Genomic DNA, 21,997 nt, shown 5'->3' on the forward strand with positions numbered 1-21,997 from the left:
GGAGTGATTTTCTAAGTCTTGTTTTCCAGCGCTTCATTAGGCTCTGCTCTCCTTTTTTTTTCAGGTTTAAAGCCCCCCTCCAAATTCACTGCAGTCATCCATGCGGTGACCCCGCTGGTCTCTCAGTCTCAGCCAGTGTTGAAGCTTCTTGTGGCTGCAGCCAAGTCCCAGTACTGTGCCCAGGTGAGTGGGAAGTTGGCAGAGCAGCCCCTGCCTGCTCCAGCTCCAGACCAGAGATTCCTCCCTGCTTACCTGTTCTCCCCCAGGCTCCCTGGGCTCCCTAGGACTCCTCTAACATCATACCCTCTTACTCCCTTTCATTCATCCTGCCTCATTACACCCTTTTCATCCACTTAGAAATTCTTGGAAGTGAAATCTGGCACAGGGAAGGGGTGGGTTACGGAGAGACCTTAGCACGGGTATAGGGTTAAAAAGTATATATACAGACACCAACACATTCTCTAGAGAAGATATAAGCACATAATTTTGTTTTTAAATGTCAAAATGACAAAGTAACATCCAAAAAGCCTCTGGGAGGACCCAGGCAACTAAGCTTCACTAGAAGAAGCAGACTTGTTGGTGTCATGAAGCGTCAACTTTTCTTTTCATAGCAACCATGACTAATTATAAAATTGGGAGCAGACGATTATGTCTATGGTAACAATATTTTCCAAATCAGTGTTGCGCCGATACTTGAACAGTGGTTTTTCTGATTTGTGAATTAGTTTATACAAGAAGGTTTACAAACAAGGAAAGAATTCAATAAGGAAGTATGCATTTTTGAACTAAATGCCTTTATTGGAAATTATAAAGTCACATAAAATCAGCAACCATTCTAGAGCATGCAAAACATGAGCTCATCTTAGTTCTAGCTTGAATTTTTTTATTTCTCCCACATTGCCTGGTGTAGTGCAAGTTCAGAGCAGATGTTCAGATGCTCAGTATACATTTTTATTTAATTTGATCAGAGTTGTTATCTCACACACCATCATAAGATATCAGAATTTAGGAAACCACTTTATTAAGCTCCAGCCACCCTGAAATTCTTTTTCCCGCAGCTTTCCCCTATTCCCGGACACAGTTGGTTTTGTTTGTTTGTCTCTTTGTTTGTTTGTTTACTCTTTCTGTCCTCTCTCCAGTTGTTGGGGTGATAATGTTCTGAGGTTGTGTGGGAATGGACTCACTTTAATACTCAGTTTTGATGTCTGCCGTTCTGTCTTGCTGAGATCTCCAGCTCCTTTTTCTCTTTCTGACTCTGAGAAGAGGCTTTGGGTTGGAGGCCTACATAAATACATCCTACTCCAGCCATCTAATGAGCCCCATCCCTTTCAGATCATAGTTCTATGGAATTGTGACAAGCCCCTACCAGCCAAACACCGCTGGCCTGCCACTGCTGTGCCTGTCATCGTCATTGAAGGAGAGAGCAAGGTAAGACTTGAAGGGGAACCTACGTGTGGAACCACTGTGGAGCCTTGGTTTCTCCATAGGGCACTTTGAGTCTTGGCCCTAGAAGTCTTCTCCCTGTTCCTGGATTATTTTTTCTAAAACTGTACTTTTCTCAGAATGTTCTCAGCTTTGACCGCAATAGGCTTTCAAATCAGGGAAACCTGGGTCTTCCTACCAGCTCTTCTGTAGCTTTGTGACCTTGTGTGTATACTTAACCTCTATGAGCCTCAGTTTCCTCATCTACAAAAAGGAAACAATAATGTATACCTTGCAGGGTTGCTGTTAGGATTAAGTAAAGTCAGGAACTGGCAATAGTTATCTTTCTATAAATGACAAGGATGAAGATAAAGCTGATGGTGGTGGTGATGCATGAAGTTTGCTTGGCTGATTAATCTGAATGAGCTATGTCTGGATGCATGAGGTTTGCTTGGCTGATTAATCTGAATGAGCTATGTCTATCAGAATAGTGGCTCTTTCTCCCATTCCCTTTAAAAAGGACATTTTCACCTTAGTTTTGTTTGGCATCTGCCTGTAAAGATTCTCACAAGTGCTGCATAGCTGGCCTTTCTTCTGTTCTCCAGTTCACTTTGCCTAGAGCTGAACTATCTTTCTAATCATCTCCCGGCCCTTTAAGGTCTCCATTTGCTAGTGCTTCCAATTAACACTTGAGGCCATGTATAATCTGGCCCTAGCCAGCCTTCCAATCTTTTCTCTCATTGCTTTCCCTACAGACCCTGTCCCCTACCACATTTGATCATTTCTAATTAGCTGAATTGCGCTGTGTCTCTTCCTACCTCTAATTTTGACTTTGCCATTTGTAAGTCTTGACCACCCCTCCTTAACTCATCATCTCTGCTTGTCAACATTCCCATATATTCTTTAAGCCCCTGTTTGCATGCTACCTCCTCCTTGAAATTTCTTCTACTAAAGAGCACCCAGCTCTTTTTTCTCTAGCTTTTGCTTGTTGCTTTCTTACAGATCTTACCCATTGTGAAGGAAATAGTCACTACTAAATGAAATTGAGATTGGTGAAGCAGTGCCATCTAAAACACTTTCCTTATCAGTCCCCAAGGGGTCAGGTCATAAGAGAGTGGCTCACACCTTTGCGCCAGAATGACAAAATTAAGTTTATTAGGCTGCACCATTTGATATCATCATCGACTCACCAAAAGTGGCAATTTCATATAGTTTGACATAATGCAATTGTAACTGTCACATGGACAAGATGATCAGTGCATTATCCATTCGTTTCCCATTTATTAGTGCCTACTGTGTGCTGAGCACTGTGTAACAGGCGTGGAACACAGTGGGGAATGTGACAAATGTAGCCATGGACCTCATAAGGCTGGAGTCAGGCAAGCTGTTTATTAAAGAGCTGCTTGGTAAGCATTTATGAGAGAAGGTGGATGTTGGAATAATCACGTGCCTCTCTCGCGAATCCATCTCACCATAAGCATGGTTTCATGCAACCCCTTATATCCATCCCCCCATAGAATAACCCATCATAGGAATGGCAGTGTTCCAATTCCAATGCCTGAAGCCATGAACAGTGCTCAGAGGCAGGCAGTTAAGGATGAACTTTGGGATTCTTTGTTTGGTATGCTTCCATGGGTCAAGGAGACCAGCTCTGCTTCTGGTGGATAATGTCTTTCTTTGGATATGTCAGGATATTCAGACACAATCCAGTCTGTCTGGGAGCCATTCTGATTTCTTTAGGTAGTATAGCATTTTCATGCTCTGACTCACTGATTGATTTTATATTTTCGTTCTCAGTGAAAAGAAACTCCCCGTTTATTTATAAAATGGTGGTGATAATAATAGTACCTTTCTCGTGGGCTTTATCAGATGTCTCTTACAAGATGCCTCAGATCCTCCCCGCTGCATCTATATTCAGGCTCCTGGCATTTGTTCAGTCCTTGCCTCCACCTTGGGCACTGAATCTAGTGGGCTGGGTGCTTCCTATGTCTTTTCCCTGACTCTCAGTGCCCTGGGATTGCACCTCAGAGTAAAGCTTTTGCACTTAAGTCTTGCTTCAGGCTCAGTATTTTAGGAAACCTGGGCTATGACATGGACCCATTTTGAGGATTAAATGAGATCGTTGCATATCAGATGCTTACTCCTGTGCCTATTATACATGAACCAAGGGTTCAATAAATGTTAGCTCCTCTTCTGGGAGACATCATAACGTTAGGATTTGTGTTATGGGCTCTAAAGTCAAACTTACTTTTGTGTGACTTAAAGCAAGTTCTTAATCCTCTGTGTCTCCATGCCCCCTTTCAATAAATGGAAAGAGTCATAATATGTAACTAATAAGGTCGCCAAAAAGATCAGATTATGTCAGACTACATAAATAAATGTACTGAAAAGTGTGGGTACACTGTGGATGCTCAATAAATCTTAACTATTATTGTGTTTTATATAATTACTTGTGTATATTTCTTATGTGCCCCCGCAACCCCCCGCCACACACACACACCGCAAGACAGTAAACTTCTTGAGTCTTGGTCATTTCCTAGGCATGTTGTTTGTTTGTTTGTTTGTTTGTTTATTTTTTGAGGCAGAGTTTCACTCTTGTTGCCCAGGCTAGAGTGCAATGGCGTGATCTCAGCTCACTGCAGCCTCCACCACCCGGGTTCAAACGATTCTCCTGCCTTAGCCTCCCGAGTAGCTGAAACTACAGGCATGCGCCACCACGCTTGGCTGATTCTGTGTTTTTAGTAGAGATGGGGTTAGTCAGGCTGATCTCAAACTCCCAACCTCAGGTGATCCGCCCACCTCGACCTCCCAAAGTGCTGGGGTTACAGGTGTGAGCCACTGCCCAAAGCCAGCATGTTTGTTCGTTTTAAAAGAGTTGGGCTTTCACATGGTAGCTAAATCTTTCTTAAATGAACTAACAAGGAAAACTCGGTTCACTCGGGATTGACTTTGTAAGTACATTGGTTTCTCTCATGCTAATCCATTTAAGAAGGTTGCTGAGGCAACATATTTGAAAAAAAGCCTCTCATTTCTGCATGGGAATTCGAAAGTGGATGGCTTTTGGGCTTTTTACCTCTGTTGATGAGACAGGTTCAGAAAAAAAGGAAACAGATCCCTTTAAGACCTAGAGTTGGGCAGATGATGGGGAAGAAGCCCTACATCTTCCTCATTCTCCATTTTAAAATCTCTATCTCCATGAATTTAAAATTAATATGTTTGCTGCTTTGGCTGCAAAATTCTGTTTTGAATTTATAGGCCTTGTCTTTGCAGTTTTCCCCTGTAGGCTTAACAAGGGAAAGGTCAGGGCAGTGCTAAGCTGGCAGCTAATAGTTTCTGCGTTAGTCGGTGGACATGTAAAGAGTATCAGGAGGATTGCTTCAGGCTGAGAATTCTGAGCACTGTGTCTATGGGGTTGCTGATCACTTTGTGTTTTATTTTAAAAGCCTGAGAAAACAACAACAGCAGAATAACCTGACCAAGTTGACAGATGTGTAGGAGCAACCCCTGAAGCCGTGTATGCTACAGATATGTCCCTTGAGCTCTCAGAAATGACTTAGAGTGGGCACTGTCCATTCATTGAAGTCCTAGGTGCTCTGGTAGCTTTGCAGGCAAATAAACCGAGTTTGAGATGAGGCCTGCAGTTGAGCTGGCCCCTAGGAGTATTCAGATTTGGGGAGACTGCAGCTTTGGCAGCTGGCTAGCTACCGCCCTTTTCCTCTTTCCCTTTGTCTCCAGTGTTAAGTTGCTTCTTTCCCTGGCCTTTGTGTCTTCAAAGTTGATGGCAGGTGTGAATTCAGAGAGGATGTCATCATTATTACTATAACTTCTGGAACAAGGTGGTGAGCACGTGATTGGCATATGTGTTCCTAAATTCACTTGTGAGGTCCTTCCCAGGACCAGTGGCCAAGGTGCTCTATAGAGTCACACCATCTGGGGGAAAATCCTGGGTTTGTTTTGGGCAAGATTCTTAACCTGCGTATCTCAGTTTCCTTCCCTGTAAAATGGCGTTCTTATAAAGATGAAACCCAGTGATATATATGAAGGATGTGGAACATATTCTGGCACATAGTAAATGTTCAAAAGATGTTATTCTTATGGTATCAGCATTCTTACGGTTAGTTCTTCTATGGTACATTCAACACAAAGATTAAGTTATGACTATCACAGGGTAACCTCTCCACCCTCAATTTTTCCAGCTGATGCCATAATCTCCAAAGCCCCCACTACACACACACACACAACTGTGTGTGCACACGTAGTAACATGCTCACCACCTTCTTCCAGAAGTTAGAGTAATGATGATGACATCCTCTCTGAATTCACACCCACCATCAACTTTGAAGGGACAAAGGCCAGGGAAAGAAGCAACTTAACACTGGAGACAAAGGGAACCTTTCCTTATTCTAGAACTGCCCAAACTTTATGCATACACCACCTTCACAATTTTTCTAAATCCATGGATCATGTGTGCTATTATTTAATATTTTTCTTCTTTTTTTTTTTTTTTTTTTTGTGACAGAGTCTTGCTCTGTCACCCAGGCTGGAGTGTAGTGGCGCAATCTCAGCTCACTGCAACCTCTGCCTCCCAGGTTCAAGTGATTCTTCTGCCTCAGCCTCCAGAGTAGCCGAGACCACAGGCATGCACTACCATGCCCGGCTAATTTTTGTATTTTTAGTAGAGTCAAGGTTTCACCACGTTGGTCAGGCTGGTCTTGAACTCCTGGACTCAAGTGATCCACCCACCTCAGCCTCCCAAAATGCTGGGATTATAGTCATGAGCCACCACGCCTGGCCTAATATATTTCTTTAAATCAGTATACTTTTCATTTTAATGAAGTTATTTGTAACTTTAATATTACCTTTGATTGCTGTAGCTGCTCATATATGTGTATATATTTAATCTGTGCTAATACATATTTTAATTTGTAAATGTTTGTAATTTGTAAAAGCAGCACCTTCTACTATGATCTGCTCTCCCCATGGTTTGCATCCACACTTGGAATCACCTCTCCATCCATTCACTCTGTCGGTCAGGAAGAGTGGGTGTCAGGATGCGAGTTCTCTCCTCAATGCCTCTGCATCTGCCGAGTCTTGTCTTTAATGCTTCATTACTATCTATACCTGGTGAATTCTTTCTGCCCATCAGGGTCCTGCTTAAATGTCACTTCTTCTACGAGGCCTTCATCTCTCTTCCAGACAGCTAGTTGCTCCATCCTGTGGTCTCCTGGCATTTTTTTGTATCAAGCAAAGGCTGGTCATCTGCTTCTTGGTCTCCTCTACAGACCATGAACTCTTCAAAGACAGGGAATATATCTGAATTATCTTTGTACCCTCTTTGACCAGCAAGATGCCTGGTACACAGTAGGTGCCCAATAATTGTTGAACAAATAAATCTGCATTGATGAGAAATGAGATTCCTTCAGTGTTGAGGGGTGACATGGTAGTAGCACATTCTTTATGCAGGTGAGGATGGGAGAATTGTCCTGAAAACAAGACTCTGAAGTTACCTCTTTCCCTCATTCCCTCCCCACTGCCTACTTCTACTTCCTCCCAGGTTATGAGCAGCCGTTTTCTACCCTACGACAACATCATCACAGACGCCGTGCTCAGCCTTGATGAGGACACCGTGCTTTCAACAACAGAGGTAAGAACCCATGCCTAAGGAGCGGCAGGTGGGCTGTTCAGACGGTCACCTCATGTCGCACAATACTAGTGCTTCTCTTAGCCGTGCCTTGGCAGAACTAGAAAACATTTTTCAAAACTTCCTACAGCAGTGGTTGTAATCAGCCCGATTCCTGTTAGCACCTTGCGGCCACCTGGCACTCTGAGGAGGGCATCTCCCCTTCATTGTCTCTGCTAATTGGATCCTCATTTGCATAACTGGGCCTCACCTCTCCTTCCAGGCCTGCCCTCCTTTTTTGTTTTTAAACAGCACAGTTGTGGGCAGGCGTGCAGAACCAAGGGGAAGGGGGAGGGTGCCTGTTCTGCATTATGTTGAAACCATGCTGTCCAGAGGCGACAATCCCATTCCTCTCCACGTGTCCTATTGTCTCAATTGGGAGACTCTATTTGGGGCTCTAAAGGCAGCTTTTCTGTCTTGGTTTAAAGAGCTCATTTTCTTTCACCTATACAAGAGCAAACGGTTTCACTTTAAGGCTGTGATGGAGATTCCTATTTCAGATGTTCAGGTATTTGTGCCAAAAATAAGATTGCCTAAAGAATGCGTGCGGAGGAGAGAGAGAGGAGGAAAGATAGATATGGTAGAAAACCAATTTTTACAACTCGAATGAGTATTGATCTCTGAAACCTTCCTTTAAACCATGCAGGGGACAAAAGACAGCTATATAAAAATGGAGTATATGAGAAATACATTATTAATGGCAACTACTAAAAAGCATGGAGACGCAACTACTTATGCCTTTCCCCTTCCTTTTTTTTTTTCCTTTTTGTTCACAATCATTTTCCTTTTAATGTAAACATCAGTGTAACCTGCGCTTTCCTGGACACCAGTCTAGTTCTAATGGCCTGCTGCCCACAGAGCCAGGACTCAGTGTTGGCCCTAGGCAGGTGGACTCAGTGTCTCCTTCTCGAAATTCCACAGATGAGGCCGGGTGCTGTGGCTCACGCCTGTAATCCCAGCACTTTGGGAGGCTGAGGCGGGTGGATCACAAGGTCAGGAGTTCGAGACCAGCCTGGCCAATATGGTGAAACCCCGTCTCTATTAAAAATACAAAAATTAGCCGGACATGGTCCAGACACCTGTAGTCCCACCAACTCAGGAAGCTGAGGCAGGAGAATCGCTTGAACCCAAGAGGCAGAGCTTGCAGTGAGCCGAGATCGCACCATTGCACTCCATCCAACCTGGGCAACAGAGCGAGACTTCGTCTCAAACAAACAAACAAGAAAAGAAATTCCACAGATGCTTTCGAGGTGCCATTAGATGGCGTTGCATAGATGTCATGTCAAAGGGCAACCTAAATAATCCCAGGACAAAATGTCCTGGGCCTCACCTTGTTAAAATGCTTTCTGTGCAGCCAAAGCTCTATAAGTACTTGTTGAATGAGTGGTTGGGCAGGGTGGGGGATGCATGCTTTGGGGATTCAAGGTGGGCACACCGCCAACTGTGTCATGTGTAGGTTGGCAGGAGGAAGGGATGTTGATAAGCTTAACTTTCAAAGGGAAAGATAGCTATGGAATACAGGGTACAGGTCTCTCCGGCTTGCATTTTTCTGCCACTTTCTGCAAGGGAAACTGGAACACATTCATTCAACAAGTATTTATTGAGAGATTTCTTTATCCTGGTCTCCATGCCAGGTACTTCAGTTACACAGTTTCAGGCTATATGCATCTGAATCCTGGCAACAAACTGAATTCAAATCAGATGATTCAAATGAAGGAACTTTGGATTCCTTAGGGAGATGTAGATGGGGTTAAAAGATCCCATAAGAGAGAATGAGGCACCTGGTAAGTAATGACAGCAGGAAGCAGCTCTTCCCTTTGGCCTGAAGGAGTGAGAGAAGGAATTCCTTCTTTCAAAGGCCCTGGGAGATGGCACTAGGAAGGAGAGTCTGCTCTACAAGTGCTATGATCATGGAAGGACATGGCTACTGCCAGAACTCTAATGGCAAAGGAGAGAGGGAGCAGTGAAGAGATACACTGACCTCTCTCTCTGTCCTGTCTCGATTTTCCTGCTGGTGACTCCCATTGACCTAACCCAACCAGGTGATGCAGTCATTAGGGGTCCGTTATCCGAGGGCACAGGGCAAGACAAGAAGAGTGGACAGTGGATTTTGGAGGGCAAACACAGGCAAAGCAGCACACCACCATGGGGCAACAAATGGTCAAGACAACTACAGCATGTACCTTAATCATCCTATGACCTGAAGTATTGATTCATCTTCTATCTTCCCCTGGGCACAAGGCAATTAGTCTCACTCTAGGATTTGTTTTTCCCTATCCCATGGTGAAATAACTTTCAACTGCTGTGATGCATCCTCATGCTGGTGAATTTCTTTTCAAAGAATAGCAATTCCAACCACTCAGTGCATGCTGGGAGGAACATGTGTTGTATGTGAAGTAATTAGAAGTCAACGTGGGTTGAAAATGATATGTAAATCTAAGAGGCTGGCAGTCTGGTTTGCTTTCGCCTGCTGATCAGTGGAGTGGTTCTGTTGCCTAAAATGGTCCTGGGCAAGGATTTCTCTTTTCTCTTTTTTTAGGTGAATAGATGTTGGTTCACTTTTTTTTCCTCTCTAAGGATCTCAGATTGTTTAAATGTCTCTCTGCAGCATTGAGGATAGATTTTTAAGCAGCATCCTATAAAGGGCATTATAGTTGGTTTATAGTTATTTACATTTATCTGGATTGCTGCAAACGCTGCTCAAAAGAAAACAGATGTTGGTTTTTCCGAGAAAGGGCCTTAAACTGACCTTTGCCTTCTTTGATGTGTTAATAATCTGCGTGAAAGCAGCGCTATCACAAGAATCATAGTTTTATATGAATTTACTTTTGAGTTCCTTTGAAATGACTTGAAACAGCTTTAAGATAGTAAGAAATTCATGTGATGAGAACACCCCATTGGGTTCTGTAGTAGTTGCTGGTGCATGTGTTTCCTTTTCAAAGAATAATAGAAAACCCCAAAGAGTGCTGTCAGGCAGGCTGATCCTTTGACAACAGGCAACATAGTATACTATCCCATCAGTTGGTGCCATTAGTATTGACCACTAGTGAAAAGGTACAGGTTATCACAACCCAATTTCAATTTTCTGGCAGATGTTCCCCATCCTCTGCTATCTTTTAACTTTGAGATAACACGCTCCCTACCAAACTTTCTTAATGTCGGTTCCACCACCCTGTTTTTTCCCCCAACTCTGGATTTTTTTTTTTTTTTTAGATGGAATCTCGCTCTGCCGCCCAGGATAAGAGGGCAGTGGCACCATCTCAGCTCACTGCAACCTTCACCTCCTGGATTCACATAATTCTTGTGCCTCAGCCTCCCCATTAGCTGGAATTACAGGCGTGCAACACCACGCCCAGCCAATTTCTATATTTTTAGTAGAGACAGGGTTTCACCATGTTGGCCAAGCTCGTCTCAAACTCCTGACCTCAAATGATCCGCCCACCTCAGCCTCCCAAAGTGCTGGGATTGTAGCCATGAGCTACCATGCCTGGCCCCCTCTGGATGTTATAGTTTTGGGGAACAGGCCATATTTTTAAGTCTTCTTTATCTAAAGATAAGGCAGTGTATTAGGATTTTTCAGGCAAACAGAATCAATAGAATATATATATTATATATATACATATATATATACACACACATGCACATACATACATACATACTCTGACAGAGAGATTTATTATGAGGAATTGGCTCACACAATCCTGGGGGCCGGGAAATCTCACGATCTGCCATCTGCAGGCTGGAGACCCAGGAAAGCTACTGGTGTAATTCTAGACAGAATCCTACAGCCTGAGAACCAGGGAACCAATGATGTAAATCCCGGCCCAAGGGCAACAGAAGTTAGATGTCCCCGCTCATCGGGCAGGCAAAAAGAAAAAGGGGGTGAATTCCTCCTTCCTTCACCTTTGTTTTGTATTCACACTCTGAGATGACTGGGTACTGACCATCTGCATTGGTGAGGACAGTGTGCTTTACTGAACCCACAGATTCCAATGTTAATCTCATCCAGACACACCCTCACAGACACACCCAGAAATCATCTTTCACCTGGGCACCTCACGGTATAGTCACATTGTACAATTAACCATCACAGGTCCTGCTTTTGAACCTCTGAGAGGGTAGGACCTGGACTTAGCAGCATCACTCACTTCCCCAGCTACCATCACAGTGCCAGGACTCAAAATATTTGCAGAACAGATGAAATTTCCATTTGTATTGCTTATCAAGAAGAGATAGGGCAAAGATTATGAGGTGAATCATAACCTGTATAAGAGACAAATTGCTATCCTGGCTAACACGGTGAAACCCCGTCTCTACTAAAAAAAAAATACAAAAAACTAGCCGGGCGAGGTGGCAGGCGCCGCTGGAGGCTGAGGCAGGAGAATGGCGTAAACCTGGGAGGCGGAGCTTGCAGTGAGCTGAGATCTGGCCACTGCACTCCAGCCTGGGCGACAGAGCCAGACTCCGTCTCAAAAAAAAAAAAAAAAAAAAAAAAAAAAAGAGACAAGTTGCTTTTAACACTAGAGTAACAGAGCCAAAAGAGAAGTTATGATATAGTACATAGCACATTTGAAACCAGACTGCCTGAGTTTGAATCTTGGCTCTGCCACTTATTAGTGCAGCAAATTACTTGAACTTATATCTTAGTTTCCCTTTCTGTAAACTGAAGAATGTAAAAGCCCCAGGGGTATTGTGAGGATGGAATGAGTTAAAATGGATAAGCACCTATAGCTACGCCTGTTGTATTATAAGCTTTTCACAATTATGAGCATTATATGATGGTTTGCTGGCACTATTTTTGTTATTTTTATTTTCTGTTTATTATTTTGACTTACCATTCATCAAATGAGCATAGAAATCAGAAGTGAGTTTATGCATTTGAAAACAGAGCATTTGCTAACTGTAAGTGCTGGTTTATAGCAGGTTCAGAAGTACCTGCTTTGGGCTACTATAAGCACTGGAAAGACATTTAGCTGCATTTCCTTTAAAATAATCCTGTGGCTTCAGTTGGCCTTGTCCCCACTTATTCTTAGTGATTTTCGCTGTGGATGCTTTCTTCTCGTTTCTCTTAAACTGTGCATCTTCAAACCTAAGAGGCCTGAATTATGTTTTCTTTATGATATCTGCTCTGTATTCCTGTTAGAACTTGTTGTGTTTTCAAATGTCATTTCTCTTACTCTTAAGAGGGTGCTTTTATTTTAGGCACTTTGGCTTTGATATATGCTGGGTGTGATATATGTTGTATATTCATTCTTTGGATATACATGGGAAGTGTCTCATTTATAAAACAGATGTGTTTGTGTCTCATGTGAATCAGGTCACATGCACCTTTGAGGGAGGGGGAAAAGAAGCAACTGCTTTTTCGACTTATGTTTTAGCTTGAACAGACTGGATTTTTAAAGGGCATATCAGCAAATGTTTTTTCTTCCTTTCATTTCCACACTAATCTGAAGTTTCTTTAACAGAAAACATTAAAATGTGCATAATTATGGGGCAAAATGTCAAGCAGTCAGTTTAATTTGGTGATGAATACATAGAATTAATGTTTCGACACAGTCCCAGGATTTTGCATTATGAATTAGTGGGGGGAAGGTCATGTTTTGTTGACATTTGTTAACGCTGTTGATTGCTTGTTTGGCTTGTGTTCTGCCTGCAGGTGGATTTTGCCTTCACAGTGTGGCAGAGCTTCCCCGAGAGGATTGTGGGGTACCCCGCACGTAGCCACTTCTGGGATAACTCTAAGGAGCGGTGGGGATACACGTCAAAGTGGACGAACGACTACTCCATGGTGTTGACAGGAGCTGCTATTTACCACAAGTGAGGAATCTGGACATGTCTCTTACAGACTTTACGTAGCTTTTTATATTGGCTGCTGCATAAATAGGAACCAAGGCCAAATCTTGTTAACAACATCAGGGAAAATTAGTCTGTATCCCCACTTAAGTTTTGCTAACGTGTCAAATGTGTGTTTTTGAAACCGAAAGCTCTTGGCATATTTCATTTCCAGAAATTATGGTAGAGTCACATTTTCAGTTGGTCTGAAGTGTGAAAATACACTCAGGGCATATTAGGTAGCTGAATATTTAGAATAACAACAACAAAAGGAAATACCTAAGTCAGCACCCAAGGGCACTGTTCTAGGTGCTTGGGATTCATCATTGAGTAAAGTAGAAAAAATTCCTTGCCAATGCAGGTCTTACATTCTAACAAAGGAAGACAGTCTACATAATAATTCCGTAGTTTATTAAGGAAATAAGTGATATAACAAAAGACAAAGTATAGAAAAGGATCAGGAGTTCTGAAGGTGGAGATGGGGCAGGTTGGGGGTGTCCAGGGTGATTCTAATTGAGCAGGTGAGATTTGAGCAGACTTGAAGGACAGGAAGTTAGTCAAGAGGATATGTGCAGGAAGAGTGTTCTGCCAGGAGAACAGTGAGAATAAATGCCCTGAGGCAGAATACTGGAGAACCATCAAGGAGACCACTGTGACTGGGTGGAATGGGTGACAGGAAGTCAGAAAAGTCAGGGGGCATGGATGCATGACCTTGATGTCCTTGATCATGAGGACTTGACTTTTTCTCTAAGTGATATGGGAGGAGGGCAGGGTTTGAACAGGGTTCGACATGTACAGCATGTCACTGTACTCTGAATGCTATAGGCAGTTTTAACACAGTGATAAATCCGGCAGGACCTTGATGTCCATCATGAGGACTTGACTTTTTCTCTAAGTGACAGGGGAGGAGGACAGGGTTTGAACAGGGAGGAGAAATCCACCTTTTCTTTTATGCATCCACTGTGGATGCTATGTTGAGAAAAGGCTATAAGAGACCTAGAGTTGAAGCAGGAAGCCCTATTAGGAGGTGATTGACATTATCTAGGCAAGAGATGGTGAGATCCTGGGACCAGGAAGTGAATGGTGGCTGTGGTAAGTAGTGATCAGATTGTTTTGAAGATGATTTAGCATGATGTCTAGACAGTCTGGATGTACAGTTGATGACTCCAAGTCTTTTGACCTGAAGCACTGGAAGATTCGATGAGGAAAGCTACAGATGGAACAAATATCAGAGAAAATATAGGAGTTCAGTCTTGGATATGTTAAGACATCCAAAAGGATATATGGAAAAAGCTCACAGGTAGAGATACAAATTTGGCAGTTGTTTGCATATATTTGATCTTTAAAGCCAGGGGACTGGAGTAAGATTACCAAAGTAGCGAGTGTAGATAGATAACATTCCCCACTCAACCAGTAACAAAATCCCCGCTCTTCTGTCATAGTAAAGGTGAACACACCAATCTTGCCTTAGTCTTTTTTAGTAAAGAATAGGGAATTTTGCTATCTCAGGGATAGCTTGGAAATGCTCAAGGCACAAACATTTAGGCTGACTGATTCTTGGTCTCAAGATTTCACTTCTTGAAAGTTCATTGTTCCTATTGCTTCTGCCACCACCACTCAAAAGAATCTGATTCACCCAAATGATTTTTCCTATAAATATATGCTATATGTATATAAATACATTTTAAAAACAGTAGGATGAGAAATAATTCAAATTAATTATGGGTTTTCTATTATGATTGGCCACCCCATTAATTCAGATTTTGCTCTAACAGGATTGAAATATGTATGGTTTAAGGGCACAAATATAGAACAGTCTATTGTTGGACTCAGAGTCAAGGGATAATATTGAATACAGTTCTGATTAAGCCAATGATTAAAATTGTTAAGCAGCTTTATAATATATAGATCATGTGTAAATAACTTCTCTTGCCATCTAAGTATTTAGTTTTTCTTTCTAACTCACCAGTCTGATATTAGAGTTAGACTGGGCAAGCAATGTCTGTATGTCTGTATCTCTGTGCCTTGTTTCCTCATCTGTAAAATGGGAGTAATAATAGAGCCTGCCTTTTAGGCTCCTTCTGAAGACTAGATGAAGCATTTCTTGTAAAACACTTTAGAACACTATCTGGTATATAACAAGTAATGTAGAAGTGATAGTTATCATCATCATCATTATCATTGTCATCACCATTCATGACATGTTTAGGGATTCAAAGAATGGGTATGTGTTTTCTGTCTCAGAAGTCCACTTGTCATCATGTGATAATGGCCCCCTGTGAAACCCATCTTTGATTTTTACAGATATTATCACTACCTGTACTCCCATTACCTGCCAGCCAGCCTGAAGAACATGGTGGACCAATTGGCCAATTGTGAGGACATTCTCATGAACTTCCTGGTGTCTGCTGTGACAAAATTGCCTCCAATCAAAGTGACCCAGAAGAAGCAGTATAAGGAGACAATGATGGGACAGGTAAGTGAGTGTAGAAGAGCCCTCTTCCCTTGCTTCACTCACTGGTGGTTCAGCCCCAGGTAATGAGGACTCATGCACCTCTAGATGTTCCACCCAGGAGCATATAATGAGGAGAAACCAGAAATGAACCACATCGGAAAGCTAGGAAAGAGTGTATGATTGGTGCAGGGATAATTAGGAAGACACAGGTTAAGAGTATCTTTATGCCAAGAATATAAAGCTGTCCTATAATCTTTAAGGTGACATGAGAAAGATATGTCTTTAGAGTTTGTCTTAGTCCATTTGGGTTACTATGACAAAAATACCATTGACTGGGTGGCTTAAATGACAGACGTTTATTTTTCATAGTTCTAGAGGCTGGAAAGTCCCAGATCAAGACACCAGCAGATTTCATGTCTGGCAAGAGACCGTTTCCTGATTCATAGACAGCCCTCTGCTCATTGTGTCTTCACATGGTAGAAACAAGGGCAAGAGAGTTCTCTGGAGTCCCTTTTATAAGAGCACTGCTCCCATTTGTGAGGACTCCACCCTCATGACCTAATCATCCCACAGAGGTGTCACCTGCAAATATCACATTGAAAATTAAGCTTCAACATATAAATTTTAGGGGGCACAAACATTCAGCCCTCTGCAGAATTAAAGCCCTACAAATAACCTATGAAGTTGATTGTAGGTACCTTATTTAATGTCTAGCAAACAATACTCTCTTTAACACAGTTTTCTGGTGCTTGCAGTTGAGTTGAATTGTGTCTTGGTGACATAGCAGGAGTCACAATATTCAATTTTCAGTTCTAGAATCAGCGTTTATAAGCTGTAGACAAGTCAGTTTCCTTCTGAAACTCAGTTGACTCATCTTTAACATGGAAATGGTGAACTCTACCTCACACAGTTGAAATAATATGTGAAATAAAAGTGAAGTAAAATATTGTGTTGAGTTATAAAATTGTAGTATTAAAGATATTTTCAAGGAAATAGAATCCAACATTTTCTTTTTACAAATAAGAAAACTAGTATCTAGTGAATTTAAGCATATTGCCACAAGTTGTCACTGGGAATTGAATCCCAGGGTCTGTGGATTCCACTGCTTGTCCTTGTACACCCCGGTGTCTTGGTATCAGGTCCATCTGGATATGCTGAATTTCATCTATCTTTATTCATCTTGAGCAGAGCCCCTACTATATGTAAGAAATAAAAAACCTTGGCCAGGCACAGTGGCTCATACCTATAATCCCAGCACTTTGGGAGGCCGAGGCAGGCGGATCACCTGAGTCCAGGAGTTTGAGACCAGCCTTGCCAACATGTCCAAACCCCATCTCTACTAAAAATACAAAAAATTAGCCGGGCATGGTGGTGCATGCTTGTAATCCCAGCTTACTCGGGTGGCTGAGGCACGAGAATCGCTTGAACCCGGGAGGCAGAGGCTGCAGTGAGTTGAGATCATGCAACTGCACTCCAGCCTGGGTGACAGAACAAGGCTCTGTCTCAAAAAAAAAAAAAAGAAAAGAAAAAGAAAAAACAGATAAAAAACCTTAAGAAACAGCATTAAGATTCACCCATGTTAAATCATGGAGTATCCAACAGGATTGAGGTTAATCTGAATGAACATACTTTAACCTGGTTATATTAGTTCAATTTTGAGGGGATTTGCATATGCCTTGGAAAACATATACGAATGTTAAAGAGAGTATTGTTTGCAGGCATTGGAAAACATATACAAATATAGCTTTTGCAAAGGAAATCTTAGCTAGGCCTCAGTTAAGCTGACAGTTTTTCATTCACTAAATTTAGTAAGCAAAAATGTAAAGTTTATAAATAATTTAAAGCTTATAAAACGTTATTTAGTACTTAGTATGTTATCAGGTACTGTTCTAGGTATTGGTTATGACGAAAGAGCTGTCCTTAGCAAGAGTCTGGTGGAAAATTCTGTTTCCTTCTAATTATGGAAAGAACAGATAAGAGGATTTGTAAGAATGTTTAAGGCTGAGAGACTATTCGAATTCAGGCAAGATGTATCGTCTATTATGTGCCCAAACATTTTTATTTACATTTTTATTTATCTCTTAAGAATGAGGATACATTCTGAGGAATGCATCATTTGGCGAACTTGTCACCCTCCGAACATTATCAAGCGTACTTACACAGCCCTATATGGGACAGCCTACTCCACACCTGTGCCATATGGTATAGAGCTACTCCACACCTGCGCCATATGGTGTAGGGCTACTCCACACCTGCGCCATATGGTGTAGGGCTACTGCACACCTGCGCCATATGGTGTAGGGCTACTCCACACCTGCGCCATATGGTGTAGGGCTACTGCACACCTGCGCCATATGGTGTAGGGCTACTCCACACCTGCGCCATATGGTGTAGGGCTACTGCACACCTGTGCCATATGTGTAGGGCTACTGCACATCTGCGCTATATGGTGTAGTAGGGCTATTCCACACCTGCGCCATATGGTGTAGTAGGGCTACTCCACACCTGCGCCATATGGTGTAGTAGGGCTACTCCACACCTGCGCCATATGGTGTAGTAGGGCTACTCCACACCTGCGCTATATGGTGTAGGGCTACTCCACGTCTGTGCTATATGGTGTAGCCTATTGCTCCTAGGCTACAACATGTATAGCATGTCACTGTACTGAATACTGTAGGCAGCTGTAACACAGTGATCAATATTTTGTATGTAAATATTTCTAAATACAGAATAGGTACAATAAAAATAGAGTATTACAGTTATATGGGACCATAGTCATCTATGTGGTCCAACATTGATTGAAATGTCATTATGTGGTGCATGACTGTATATTATCTTATTTAAAGACATGACATTTTAAAAATATTTTTTACTCAGAGTTCTTCAGAACACTCAGTAAGTAGGCAACTCTAGTCATACAAGGCTTCTTATGGGGTGGATTTGTGCTGTTTTAATAGATTATTCTAATTCTACCAAACAGTATTTCTAGTAATTTCTTACATCTTTACAGAAAAATCTAAATTTAACCTTAGGTCTAACTAGGTGTATTCAGATACTATATTTGCCCCCCTTCTTTCCATCATACACAGTAATTTATTTAATGTTTGTATGACCAGTAAAGTAAATGGATATCATCCTCTAAGATTAGGCTTTTATTACATAAGAAAAACATCTTTTCTAATAGATGTTGGTTGACTCAAAATAAATGTTAACATCTAGAAGCAAAATGATAACCTGAATGATTCAACGAAACTTTAAAAAAAAAATTTTTTTTTAATAAGAATGAGCGTAAACTCTAGAAAGTATTTCTAGTTGCATATATGAGTATTTTTGCCTGAGTACGGCACCCTTTGGGAATGAGTGGGCCAATCAAAAATGGCCCACAGGCCGGGTACAGTGGCTCATGCCTATAATCCTAGCATTTTGGGAGGCCAAGGCAGGCGGATTGCTTGAGCTCAGGAGTTCAGGACCAGCCTGGGCAAAATGGCAAAACCACATCTCTACTAAAAATACAAAAATTAGCCGTGCGTGGTGGTGTGCACCTGTAATCCCAGCTACTCGGGAGGCTGAGGCACAAGAATCACTTGAACCCGGGTGGTGGAGGTTGCAGTGAGCTGAGATCACGCCACCGCACTCCAGCCTGGGTGACAGAGTGAGATCCTGCCTTAAAAAAAAAAAAAAAAAAAAAAAAAGGCCCACAAACCCATATCCATTTAGGGTCAACACAAGTTACATTTAGGACTGTCTACTCTGATATGAACTTAACCAGTCAGCTCCATTTGATATCTTTCTCTGATTTATCGAGTTCTCCTCATATAAAGGCTGAAGAATGAAGCTTGAGTTCTGCCGCTCTCTAGCCTTGAACAAATAACTCTCACTTCCTTGAACTTGCTTCCTCAGCTATAAAATGGGGATATTATTACCTGGGTAGATACTTCACCAGATTGTTGTGAAATTCAAATGAACTCCATGAAAACACTTTACAAATAGTGTTTTGTTTGTTATTCTGCTGTTCAGAGAAAACTTGACATTTGTGTTTATCTTCAATGTTATTTTGAGCATGTTGACACTGGGATTTTAAAGTGACTCTTACTGATTCTCGCACTAAAATGTATCTTCCCATGAAAGTGTTTTTCTAACAATGTGAGCACAGCAAACACATTGGACACACATGCATACATATACATCATTAAAGAGTTGCCTGTTGGCATAAATGGGCTTGTGGGTTTTTCCCCCATAATTGGGCAGCCCATCTTTTCCATATTTCATAAAAACAAGGATTTAAAGACAATGTGCTTAGTCATTCTATTTAAATTTCAGCACTCCAGTCATTTAAGGCATTCTTTTTAAATCAATGCCAATCATTTGCATGATCTAAAAATATTTAACCAACTTTAGGGGCAACACAGAGAGCTAAAAAGATGGTAGCCATCTTTTCTGTTCGTCGAAAGTTAATCTTTTTTCTATTCTGGGTGAGCAGTGATTCTTTGGAGGGCTGATTGCCCTTTAAAAAGTAACCTTTGGGAGTTTTAGTTGAATAGGAAAGCCAACAATTCTTGGGTTAAGAGAAGAACAGAATTTTGAGATTTTAGTATAAAGTTAGTTTTACAGCAACATGCCCTATTTACCACTGAATCTCCCCTTCTCATCCTCATGGAGTCACGTCAATGGGAAGGCTACAGAAGAGAAAATGGTATTTTAGATGCTGCCTAACACTAGCCTTGACTGACATGTAAAAGGTGCTATTTTGTTCTTCAACTATATACGTGAACTTTTAACAAAGGATTTAGTAGGACCCTTATAAACGTAAAGAGATAGTAGAAGGGAGGAAGTGATGGATAGAAAGATAGACTTCTCAAAGTAGACTTCTCAAAGTTGGTTGGTATTTCTAAATCAACTATGTAAACAGGAAGGATTTGGAAAACTATCTTTGAAAGCATAAACACATCGTTAATCTTAGTACCTGGTCCCAAGAGCAAAGAGAATTTTTAAATTGAGTCATTGTAGTACTTGAGCTTCAGTTGCTAAGTCATGGACTGACCAGAGGATTAGTCAATAAATTTTAGAGAGTTAAAGTCAACATGAATCTTTGTTACTGTGTTTTTAATGCTGAGGAACGTAGCATACCTTGGGAAAAACCAGCATCAGCGATTGCATTTTCAGCAGGTGCATAGATGGTGAGACTTGGTGGCCGGGGCAGACCTCGAGCTCTGCTGCTCGCTCATTTGCCTGACTTCATTTTCTGCAGTGTTTCCATCTCACTTTGCATTTCTCTCATCATCATCCTTGTTTCTCTCCTTCTCCCTAGACTTCTCGGGCTTCCCGTTGGGCTGACCCTGACCACTTTGCCCAGCGACAGAGCTGCATGAATACGTTTGCCAGCTGGTTTGGCTACATGCCGCTGATCCACTCTCAGATGAGGCTCGACCCCGTCCTCTTTAAAGACCAGGTCTCTATTTTGAGGAAGAAATACCGAGACATTGAGCGACTTTGAGGAATCCGGCCAAGTGGGGGAGGGGAAGCGAGAAGGGACGGGGGTCAAGCTGCTTTCTCTTCCCAGTGCAGATCCACTCATCAGCAGAGCCAGATTGTGCCAACTATCCAAAAACTTAGATGAGCCGAACGACAAAAAAAAAAAAAAAAGGCCAATGAGAACTCGACTCCTGGCTCCTGGGACTGCACCGGACTGCTCCAAACTCACCTCACTGGCTTCTGTGTCCCAAGACTAGGTTGTGTACAGTTTAATTATGGAACATTAAATAATTATTTTTGAAATGATTGCTATGCAGGTTTAAACTTTTTTAATGATCAAAACTATTAAAAACCAGAGTTCTTTGTTTAATCAAAATTGTGTTGGTTGTGAATATTTCAAAGCTGCTATTCCTTTTCCCACAGACATCATTGTCATGGCCATGTAGGGTGTCCTGCAGTTTCAAAAGTTCAGACTTCATGGAAAACACAATAAGTCACTCTACCCATTATCAAGAAATAGCTGAGCATAAGTTGTAACGTCATTATTCAACTTTGCCAGTGCAAATTGTTTTCCACTTCGAATCTTCAAATCCACTTGAACTTTTATCTCTAAAATGTCGCTGCATGAAAGAAAGTATGACGACTTCCAGGTAGGCAGTTCTAACTGAAAACTCTATGTTTGAGGTAGATACATATGATAATCATTTTTCATTGGGGGGTGGGGGGAATTAGTATTAGTACCAAGAAAACACTAGTATAATTAAGAAATGTTCAGTTTGCACAAAGATTCATCTGGATAACCCACCAGCATGTTAGTGAGATGGAAATACAGACCCACAACAGTAACCCAATACTTGCAGGGGTGTGGGCACGGTTATAGATTCAACCATTGACCTAAGTCTGTGTAGCACTGGGAAAAGGCTTTGGTTTAGAAGCCAAGGAAGAATGCATATATTGGGGAGAACAGATTATTTACAAAATGAACTCTTTAATGTTTGTGAAAATCTCAAGTTTCAGAGTTTCTCTATCGAGAAAGAAACAGGGGTAATAAGGTGGAAATGCACACCAATGAACGAGAGGATTGCTGCAGAGTAACTGAGGAGGTGTCTAGCCATTGGGACCCTGATGCCATTTTT

General features: G+C 41.8%; 1 protein-coding gene across 1 annotated transcript in view; it reads left to right on the forward strand.

Annotated features, from left to right (window-relative positions):
* EXT1 (exostosin glycosyltransferase 1) overlaps window positions 1–21,237 on the forward strand; it is a 313,319-nt gene extending 292,082 nt beyond the window's left edge. The window contains exons 6-11 of the mRNA XM_050802103.1: window positions 65–183; window positions 1,333–1,428; window positions 6,977–7,066; window positions 12,759–12,919; window positions 15,239–15,410; window positions 20,698–21,237. Coding sequence (XP_050658060.1) covers window positions 65–183; window positions 1,333–1,428; window positions 6,977–7,066; window positions 12,759–12,919; window positions 15,239–15,410; window positions 20,698–20,883 — 824 coding nt within the window. The 3' untranslated portion in view covers window positions 20,884–21,237. The remainder of the gene's footprint in view (window positions 1–64; window positions 184–1,332; window positions 1,429–6,976; window positions 7,067–12,758; window positions 12,920–15,238; window positions 15,411–20,697) is intronic.
* The last annotated feature ends 760 nt before the right edge of the window (window positions 21,238–21,997 follow it).

This window comes from Macaca thibetana, chromosome 8 (assembly GCF_024542745.1).
Source record: "Macaca thibetana thibetana isolate TM-01 chromosome 8, ASM2454274v1, whole genome shotgun sequence".
NCBI classification, from domain to species: Eukaryota; Metazoa; Chordata; class Mammalia; order Primates; family Cercopithecidae; genus Macaca; species Macaca thibetana.